This window comes from Eurytemora carolleeae, unplaced genomic scaffold (assembly GCF_000591075.1).
Source record: "Eurytemora carolleeae unplaced genomic scaffold, Eaff_2.0 scaffold262, whole genome shotgun sequence".
NCBI classification, from domain to species: domain Eukaryota; kingdom Metazoa; phylum Arthropoda; class Copepoda; order Calanoida; family Temoridae; genus Eurytemora; species Eurytemora carolleeae.
In genome coordinates this window covers 369,584-380,560 of record NW_019396267.1, presented here as the reverse complement: position 1 = coordinate 380,560, position 10,977 = coordinate 369,584, and the positions used below count along the sequence as shown (strand labels likewise).

Genomic DNA, 10,977 nt, shown 5'->3' with positions numbered 1-10,977 from the left:
GGAACCATTAATCTAAAGAAAAATACTGACTAAATTATGTAGTTTCGTTTCTGAAGTCTCATCCTTTGTGAGTAACCCTGTATCTTTAAATATTTAGTTAACATCTGAATCTTCTTATCTCTGTATAATTTATTAATGTAAATATGTCACAGAATTCTAAACACGTGGATACACGATGGATTAAAGGAAAATAGTAATTTTATTAAAAATTCTGGTTGTTTATAAATTAAAGCCAAATTTTGAAGAAATTCTTAATATTTTATCATTTTTTTATTTTGAAATATTGAAGCTTAAAAAAGTCTCATATTTATTTCCGATGCTGCTATTGCTAAACAAATTGCTAAAACCTTGATTTGGAAAACTTTTTAAAATAATGTGTGTGCCCTCCCTCCTGTATCCTTTATTTTTACAATAATAATGAATTATCAAAAGTAACACTCGGATCACAGAAAAAAATATGATATAGTAACTATCATTACAATGGCCCAAATTAAATACGAAATGGTTGTATTAATAATTTGGTTTGGATCCAGATGCCACCATTTCATTTTTCGCGAACACTTCCTTTAATTTCAATCAATTTAAGATCAGACCCGCTGCATGGTCATATAATGCAAGCATGCTAATAAATAATAATGCTAAGAATAACAGGCAAAAACTGGTTGGAGTTTTAGGAGATTTTTCTTGATAAAAACTCCCTTTTTTAAATATTTATTTTGGATTGTCTTTCAAAGAATATTTTTTTCACTCCTCTTAAATTAACATATTCGGCTCCCAGTCTCCCATGAGAAACGACAGGATGGTGTACCTTTCACCCTACGCAAATCCGCTATACTCCACTTCTGACCTACGCCAAATCTGCTATACTACACTTCCGACCTCCTAGCTCGTTGTTTTACAGCTGCTTGATGAGCTTATGTGACTGCAACACCAGGCCCCCTTGCTTAGTCCAGAAGATATATTAACCCATTAACCGAACCCTCAAATAATACATATAAAAGAACAGCTGTCGAGGTCCGATATTGCAGTAGGAAGGAAAGTTAGTAGGTCAGAAGTTCAGTGGGGAGGATATTGCGCATATACGATGTAACATCACCGAAGAGAGTGGTATTAAAGTGTCCTGTTTCATGTCGTGGGAACTGTTTTTTCAACATTTTTAGGAACATGTGGTTTCAATTTAAACTCACATTTGGGACATTTTCTACAACCTAGTTTTTGTTTTATTGGCAAGATCTTGAAGAGGCAGGGGGGGGGGAGGTTAGAAATGTGTAGGGAAACATTTTTATATAGATATTTAACATTAAAGAAACTGTAAGTGCAATTTTAAGTGATACTTCTTTCTTGAAGTGACATGAAAGATTGAGAATCCTTTAAACACTTTTCTCTGGGTAATGAATATGATGACGGAATTATCCATGTTTTCCTACATTAAAATAGATTAGTTTCAACTGGGATTCTCCATATAAGTGCCGGAGTATTCATGCTATGCGAGAGAAAGAAATTTTTGAATTTCGCATTTTTCTACTTCCTACTTGTTTCTCAGAAAGAGATGGCACTCTTTAAATGACGGGTCACTTAATATTCCGTCTTCTGTACCTTAAAGAAATATATAATAGACAGAACAAAAAACAAAGGATACTTCTGAATCCGTAAATGAATTCACAAAAAGTAGCAGGTGCCCCTAGAAGCAACCTGTTTTAGGTCTCTTTAGGGGCCAGCACCTGCACCCTTATACGTACACTGCTCTTACTACACTTTTCATAATAGGCACAACTACGTTAGGAGGGGGGAGGGGTGATAAAAATTAACCCCCCACCATTTTTAAATTTTCTTTAAATGACACGCTATAAAAAAAGATTTTGTTATGTTTAATTTTATTGCATATTTAACAGAGAGAGAGAGAGATCACATGTATGTTTGTTTTAACTATATAAAAACAAATTATTCTCATAAAACAAATTTTTACTAAAGGCTGGGGTTTATATGCCGTCCTGAAGGTTTAAAAACACTGCTTATGAAAAGTTCAAAAGATGATAAAAATTTATTCAAAATTTACCCGCCAAAATTGTCAGTCGTTTTTAAAGTAATGATAATGCATTTGTTTTTCTTTTTAAGAATTTTAAAATTTGCTTTCCGCTATATTTGTTTTTTATAAAAAAGTGACAATTGCGGATTTTTATCCGCTAGTCTCCGGAGTCTCCGTCAACATGAGTCTCCGTTAATCGTGCTTCANATCCAAGGAAAGAATGTTGGGGGGTGGGCTATGTTTTATGATTTTACATATTTTTAACTGTCAAACTTTTTTTTCTTTTCACCATTTTCTTGAAAGACTTGACATAAATTGCCATTTAGGATTTGAACAAAATGTTAAAAATGTTTAAATTTTGTTTCACTCTCACGGACATTGTTTTTATTTTTAAGGTTTTAAACACCTCAAGATGCAACATTGGTCGTCCAGATTAATGCACTTTTAAACAAAAGGCTTTGTAACACTCACAATGCAGCATTTTTAGTTCAGTATCCGTTTGAATGAAATGAAGATGTGGTGCTAGGCGTGTAGTTTTGACTCCGCCCTCCTCTTATATCATCTGCTAGAGGTGGAGCAGATCTGCCCTCCCTCTCCTGTCTCAATTCTTCCCTCCGATACTCCCCTCGTGTGCTCCCTACACTCCGCTCCCTCCGGTGGAAATACTCCTGTTTAAGTTCCTGCTCCCTTCGTAGCTCCTCCTGCTCTCTCCTTAGCTCCTCCTGCTCTCTGGAGCTGCTATAATACCCGGAGCTGCTCCCAGAGCATTGATCCACCGGAGAGTGCTGATCTGCTGCTATATTTTTCTGTCGAATATATTCTCTGAAAAAAATTAAATAAAAAAAATGTTTTAAAAAGTTGAGTATATTTTTAAAATTTATTTTAACAAAGTTTTTACCTGTACATAGCATCTGAGGCAAAAACAGGACCATCTCCAACTCTCATCTGCCCCTCTGCCGCCTGTCGTAGCTGCCCTTCCACCGTTTGGCGTAGCTGCCCCTCTGCCAGATGGCTCTGCTGTCTTGTATGCGCTGCCCGGAGAGCTGCTGGCTCGTCGGGTAGATTATCTTGCGGATTTCTTCTCTGTAACTTTGAGTGTACAGAGAGAGATCGCTTTAGCTGAACCCTGGATTTTACTTCGTCAATACCACCATACATAGACTTACTGCAATCAAATCCAGGGGTTCGTCGTCCGTCAGTCATTGGTGCATTGTACAAACTTTTTGTACCACTGTACATAGACTCTTGTACTGCCTGTTTGTAGGGTTTCACTGCAGTATTGTACACTGAAGGTACACCGGCAAGTCCATCGTTATAGTTGGTCATCATACTTGCTTTAAATTGACGCACACGCTCCAAATCGTCGAGCATGTCATCGTCGCTCTTCATTGATATGTTATCTACGTCCTTCTTCTTCCACTTGGTCTTATGAATATTGAATATGAATGTATAGCAGAATCCTCCACAAGCTGCCCCTAGAATGGGTCCGACCCAGTAAACCCAGTGGAATGCAAATGCGTCAGCAACAAATGCGGGACCAAGAGCCCGTGCAGGATTTAATGAGCCACGGTACGCAACCAACGAGGTCATGTACGCCATCCCTATACTGACGCTAGAGGTCCAGGTATCCGACCTCTTCTTGGAGGTCACACCAAAGTAAACAAAGGCCACAAGGAAGGTCATGATGAACTCCATTCCAAAGTTAGCGATTGATGTATCTCTAAACTGGTCCTTGGCGCCATTTTTGCCGTACACGCCGTAAATGAGCGCGGCACCAGCAATGGCACCGCCGCACTGCGCACAAATATAAAGTGCCGCACGGAGCACAGTTATACGCTTCAGAAGCGCTGCGGCTACACTTATTGCAGGGTTAAGGTGTGAACCAGAGATCTAAAAATAGAAAGGTAATGAAAATTGAGGCTGTAAAGAAAGGAGAAAGGTATTCTTAACCAAATTAAAAGTGAATTTATAATTGTTACTTGAATCAAAACAAAATTTGTAAACAAGCTTTTTTCGAATGAAAACTGTACAAGCTAACAAAGAGAAGCTGTTATTTGATAGTTTACTTTGTTTCCGTGAATATGTGTTTCCATTCTGTTAAAAGCTTGTTAGAAATAAAAATTTAAAAAATAGTCTTTATTGTATTAATATATACAACCACGACTGTAAGTATCATTACAGGTAAATTAAAGAACTTTGACATTACTTCAGATTCCTGCGACCAATTTGGCCTAAAAACCATCCACCATTCTAAAGTTTTCAGCTCTGAGCTGAACACTTTAGAATGGTGGATATCGGGATTATTTCCGGATTAAGGCTTAATCCACTCTTTTTCTTAATATCCAGATTAAATATGGATTGTTCTCCTCTCATTTTTAATCTTCAGATTAATTAAGAGAGCAAGATTAAGGATATCCCATTCTAAAGTTTTCAGCTCAGGTTAGCGAGAATGTTATGAAGGTAAAAGCTGACAAGAAAGGAGCGATCTCGCTTTTGTGTGATTATTGGTAATGTTTGGCGGTACAATTTTCTATGAAGATATAAAAGATTAAGAAAAGATGTACAGAGTGTAACATGAAACCTAGAACAACATTGAACAATAAAATGAGTTGAATAACAATTTATGCTGCTTACAGTTACAAACATCACATCTTATCTTTCCTCACATCTTACTCTCACAAAACTTTATATTATTTCTTTTTTAGACCATAAAATTATTCAATATTAACTTAGTAATGAACAAAGGAAAAGAGTCCTTGTCACAGCCATTAATTTTTAAATCCCTATATCTTTGCAACCCGATGTCGTAGACCTTTCATATTTTTAAACTATGAAAGCTGTTGGATTAAATAGTCTAAAACTGAAATATCACAGGGTTGCACCATCAGGTTGAAAATTTGAATTTATAGCAAAAACTCAGTTCCTTTGAGTTTGAATTATCAAAGTTTCAAAGCATTAAACATCAAATTATAATTTTCCAATCACAATATCATTGCAACCAAGTGGTGTAAACCTTTTTTATTTCAGTTCCTAGTTTTTACACTTTACAGGATTCATAATTTTAAATATTAATATTGGTCTGTCGAGACATATGTTTGTTAAACCAGAGTTAGTTTCTTTTTTAACCGTTCATTTCTTATTTTACCAGCTTCTACCATTTCTCAAAATTTTCCAATATTTAAAAAATTAATTTTTCGATTTTTTTACACTTACCTTGTAAAAGGCATGAGTAAGGGTTAGCATGGCTAAACCAGCGGTAATAGCAGAGAAGAATTGAACCGTTGCAATACTATCATTTGGAAAATTCAACGCCTAAAGTAAATATTGATTTAACAAGTTCAAAATGCATGTTTAAAAGTAAAAAAAGGGAATAAAAATATTGTTTGAAAAGGTTTACAATTTTTTATATTTTTTTCTATTATATCGGACTTCAGAAAGCATCAGGGGTGTAATATATTTTTCATAAGTATAACCTCCCCCCCCTTAATAATTTTTAATGATTGTTTTTTTTTTTTGGGGGGGGGGATAAAAAATAGGATATCAAATGTAAAATTAATAATTTATTTTTGTTGTAGTATTAACCCTAAAAATCATTAATTTTAAACCTAAAATTATTTATTTACTCCAATTTAGTGAATAATTCAGGAGGGAGAGAAATGATTATTTTGATCAAAATGAGTGTCAATTTTTTGTTCTATAAAAAACATAAAAAATTTACCTGATGTGTTGAACTTATTAGCATAACATAGAAAAATGTGGCAATACACTCGCCAATTATTGCCCGCCAAAACTCAAGGGTTCTGAAACAAAAATACTTGAAAATCATGCTTATTCAAATTAGTCAGTTGAACAATAAGGTTAAGTCTTTCCCCCCTAAATGTTTAGATGTTTGATGTTAACTTTGCTTTTCTGCAACTCCATTTATTCATTTTTCAATTTTTTTTTCATTGTGTGGTTCAGGATCATAAATAGAACGTTAACACCCAAATGGATGATTTTAAACGTCGACTTTGAGTTCAAACTCAGTATTAATACGTTCTATATGTCTCTAATGAGCCCCTAAAAAATTTCTCCACAATACTTCATTCTCAGTTCAACTACCATACATTGCCGGTCACTCCCTTTAAGTTGTTGAAAGCGAGAAACATCTTATTACACAAATTGTCATTGAAATACTACTTTAACCAGGTTAAGGTTTTAATTCAGAAATTACGATATATTTTCCATTACTTTAAAAAAAAGGATGACGGTTCAAATTTCTAACCCTGCCCACACCACTTGCTTACCTTACCTACTTTGACAATTTACTGTAAGTTAATTAAATTACTTACCTAACCTTATTTGTATTGGCAGGTTTCTGAATTCAATTTGCTTACCTTCGTTCTATTTTCATTGACAGCTTCCTGCATTTAATATTGCTTACCTTATTTCTATTTTCATTAACAGGTTTCTAGATTCATTATTGCAGATCTTACTTCTATTTATATTGGCAGTTTTCTGCACTGAATATACGTGTTACCTTATTTCTGTTTCATATTGTAACTAAAACGTAATTCCATTTGCCAGTTTTCAAATTTAATTGCTTACCTTATTTCTATTTGCATTGGTAGTTTTCCTTTTTTCATATTATCTCTTCCCTGTTCCAGCAGAACTTGGGCACTTTCCAACAATGCTAGAATTTCATCGTTCTGTTTTTCCATCGCCATTCTTTTTTGGGCCAAAATTTGTCACTATAAGTGCATATTTTAGAAAACTGTTATTAAATCATATTCATCACTGATTTATAAATCATTGTTTTTTGTGTCTATATCCTCTTATTCTAAAGTTCTTGATTTCATTAGATCAAAATTTATTCAATGAGGCTCCACACCCTGCGTTTGCTGTTTCACTGTCAAAGTCCAACGTCCGACTAAGACAATGTCAATAACATACAGTGAGTACTCAGTAGTCCCTCAGTCCCACAGCCACTCATGATAAAGTTTAGTTTACTTCGGTAGCGCGGGTGTCGGCCCACGGGACAGCGACGCGTAGTTCACCTGTCAAAATCTTTTTATAGAAGTATAATCATATTGGAATGTCACAGACAGTAGAATATTTTTGGGTGCGTATTCAATTTTGAATTCAACACTATGCTGCATGCTTTCGGCAAATTAATATGTATTTTTAATTTTTATACATTAAAAAAGTAAATGTGAAGTGAAGAACATCGTTATTGTATTTCATATACTTAAATATCAAGTTTAGAAGAAAAGATTGGAAATATTAATTATTAGATTTCAATTTAAAAATTGAAATGGTTTCACTTTATTTCCGGGGGGGCTTTGGTCCAGCCTTCAATAAAATAATTAAATGAGGAGCTATAAGAGCTATACCCACATTGAATTCTATTTGCTATTAGTAATCCCAGAATCCCCAGAGAAATCTCATCTTATCGTTAAACAGAAAACAAAAAGGATCGCATGTTCCGTCGAAAAAAAGGAAATTTTCAGTTGTTGCAGATGATTTGGCTGTGTTCAATTCAAATCATTTTTTTCTTGTGTTTTTTAATAACTGTAAAATTAACGATATGAGTCAATCAATTCTTTTCATGTGTGCGCGGAGCGCCAAAGAAAATTACATGGTTTACTTTAATTACAGATATAATTACAAGAAATAATCATTCCTTTATAAAAAGCTGGTTTTTTGGTATGCAACAATTTTCATCTAATCCCGCCGGGATATTATACATTGAAAGATACTTTGAAAATCTACAAAGGCAAAAAAAATCCGCAAAATCCGCAAGCCCTCGGGTTTATCATTGAATCCCCTCTTTAAAAAGGAATGTCATTTACTCTCATGACAATTTATCATTGAATTCCTCAGGGGTTTAAATTTCCATTGATTCTAATTTGTCTGAGAGTAAATGATACATTCATATATTCTGTTAAAACATCAAAATACATATTTAATTTTAATCATCTACATTGAAAAAGGACAGATAATGTTACGTCTTTTGCACCTTTATCATTTACAGTAAATAATTATATAATTATATAAGATATTTTCTATTTCCCATTTTCCTTTTTAGTTTTTTCCTTTTCATGTTATTTGTCTCTCTACTGCGTTTCAATAGAATATTTAACATGATTAGCTTAAATCATATGCGACATACTTAAATTACGCTGTAATTAACATGTGTAGAGATAGCTTAACTGCTCTACATCTATTCTGTCTAAATATGTACATTAAAGTACATTAAAGTGCATTAAAGAACATTAAAGTTTAACTCTTTGCACCTTTGAATATTATTTACAGTAAATATTTCTATCTCTATTTTCTATTTCCCATTTTCCTTTTCATGTTACTTTTCTCTTCTGCATTTTAATAGAATATTTTTCATGATAAGCTTAACGACATTCTTAAATTACGCTATAAAACATGTGTAGAGATAGCTTAACTGCGTTATTTCTATTCTCTCTAAATACAATTTTTCTAAATCTGACACTCAGATCCGTGAAACAAAAACTCTTTTTGCCAAATTTTTGGTTTATTTAACCATCTTCAGGGCATATTCTGAAAAACATACAAAATAAGAAACTTGAATAATAAATGTTTGAGAATTAAAATTTAAAAGAATTAAAAGATAAGAGCAACAATATATAAACAAAAACAAATAGACAGATTTCAAATGTGATACCTTGCTTTAACTCGACCGAAAATTAAATAAATAAGAGTTTGAATTTTATGAATGGTGGGGAATAGAGAGAGAGTGGGGTTGAAGAATTCGTAACTTCAGAACAGTTTGTATGTTTGTAAAAAAATTAAAATGATCCGATCAAGATTAGTAAGTAAATCCGGCTTCTTCCATCATGTATATAGAGGAAAACGAAAAGTAGAAAAAAAACTATAAAACTAATGAACATACCAAACAACATAACAAAATATAAAAAAATATACATAATAAAATAAAATATAATCTAATAATTTTACAATTTTATAGTTAATATGTAAGTTGGCTGGTTTGAAGGCTCACTGCTCTTGCATCTTAGTATAAGCTTTTCTTCTTTTCGTACACTTTCAAGAAAAATAACTTTTAGAAAAGTAATTGGCTTAGACTTTTCTACCTTAGGGTGTTGAAGGGCAGCATGTTGAGCAAGGCCAGATTTGGTAGTTTTCATATTAATAAAATATGTACATTACAGTACATTAAAGTACATTAAAGTTTAACTCTTTGCACCTTTTAATATCATTTACAGTAAATACTTATATTTCTATTTTCTATTTTCTCTACTGCGTTGCAATAGAATATTTAACATGATTAGCTTAACTCATGCGACATACTTAGCTTTACTCTGGATATGGGCTGGGATCCCAGTTAAATTACGCAATAAAACATGTGTAGAAAAAGCTTAACTGCGTTATTTCTATTCTCTCTAAATATGTACATTAAAGTTTAATTGTGCAATAAATTTGTATTATGATGGTCTTAATCATGTAATATAGATAACATCGTAGGAATTGAAACAAAGTCAATTCCTGTAAACTTTGTGACATAAGATATTAAGTAAAGTTAGTTCTATAGAGTAACTTCGTTCTGTTTGCTGCGTGAGAGTAAACCTGGAGCCCTGTTTTTATAATCAGACGGAATTGTCTCCTTTAATTTAGGATAAATATATAGTTTGTTGTATAGCTAGGCTTGTGTCCTTGTGTGGCATTCATAGTACTGAAACCCTGCATTGATATAGCCAAGTTGGATCATCCCCTTCACTTGATTTTGATGGCTAGGCTTGAGTCCTATGTAAAACATTTTGAGCGGATTGTCCCCATCATTTGAGATTGACTTATAGCTTGTTGATAGCTTGGCTTGTGTCCTTGTGTGGCGTTCAGAGCACTGTATTAGTAGCTGGATTTTGATAGCTATAACGCTTGTGTCCCTGTGTAGCATTTTGAGCCTGGGATTTATGGTGCTATGGAAACGCCTCAACACGGAAACGCCTCAACCCAGAAAAAACAGAAACCTCCTAATGAATTTTTTTGAGGTGTTTCCTGTTTTTTCAAAAATTATCGGAAATCCCTCAAATCCAATTTTTAGATGAATTTCCCGTTTTTTTGATCCGTTTCCTCGATTTTTAGGTCGGATTCCGGTTTATCAGAGTCTTATAATGTTGAGGGATTTCCCAATATTTTTGATCCGTTTCCTCATTTTTTGAGTCCATTTCCGGTTTTCAGAAAAAGTTTAAATTTCTCAGTTTGTTGATCGGTTTCCTCTTTTTTGGGTCCGTTTCCTCTTTTTTTGGGTCCGTTTCGTCTTTTTTTGGGTCCGCTTCTGGTTTTCTAAAAAAGTTTCAAATTCTCAGTTTGTTGATCGGTTTCCTTTTTTTTGGGTCCGTTTCCTCATTTTTTGGGTTCGTTTCCGGTTTTCAAAAAAAGTTTCAAATTCTCAGTTTGTTGATCCGTTTTCTTTTTTTGGGTCCGTTTCCTCTCCGGAAACGGACCCAAAAAAGAGGAAACGGACCCAAAAAAAGTGGAAACCGATCAACAAACTGAGAATTTACAACTTTTTCTGAAAATCGGAAACAAACCCCAAAAAAGAGGAAACGGACCCAAAAAAAGAGGAAACCGATCAACAAACTGAGAATTTACAACTTTTTCTGAAAATCGGAGACGGACCCCAAAAAAGAGGAAACTGACCCAAAAAAATGGGAAACCGATCAACAAACTGAGGGTTTAAAACTTTTTCTGAAAACCGGAAACTGACCCAAAAATAAAGAGGAAACGGACCCAAAAAAAAAAAACCGGGCGAAACGAAGCAAATGTAAATATAGCAGAAACCGACCCAAAATATTCGGAAATTCCTCTTCACTTTTTAGTTTTTGAGGGATTTCCGATAATTCTTGAAAAAGAAGGAAACGGACCCTAACTCACTTTGGGTCCGTTTCCGTGTTGAGGAATTTCCATAGCAGACAGACCTT

General features: G+C 33.9%; 1 protein-coding gene across 1 annotated transcript; it reads right to left on the bottom strand.

Moving 5' to 3' along the window:
* Positions 1–2,239: 2,239 nt before the first annotated feature.
* LOC111699743 (neurogenic protein big brain) lies at positions 2,240–7,024 on the bottom strand. Its single transcript, XM_023470475.1, has 5 exons — positions 6,614–7,024; positions 5,745–5,826; positions 5,240–5,338; positions 2,925–3,916; positions 2,240–2,848 (listed from the first exon to the last, which is right to left on the bottom strand). Exons 1-5 carry the CDS (start codon positions 6,730–6,732, stop codon positions 2,515–2,517), a joined length of 1,626 nt encoding a protein of 541 aa, XP_023326243.1. The 5' UTR covers positions 6,733–7,024; the 3' UTR covers positions 2,240–2,514.
* Between the last annotated feature and the right edge of the window lie 3,953 nt (positions 7,025–10,977).

Bases quoted from the DNA above. Each gene is read 5' to 3' on its own strand.
- LOC111699743 (XM_023470475.1), bottom strand. From the start codon at position 6,732: ATGGCGATGGAAAAACAGAACGATGAAATTCTAGCATTGTTGGAAAGT. The intron at 3,917-5,239 runs GTAAGTGTAAAA...TTCTATTTTTAG, and splicing joins TTACTCATGCCTTTTACAAG to ATCTCTGGTTCACACCTTAA. The intron at 2,849-2,924 runs GTAAAAACTTTG...AATTTTTTTCAG, and splicing joins GCCTCAGATGCTATGTACAG to AGAATATATTCGACAGAAAA.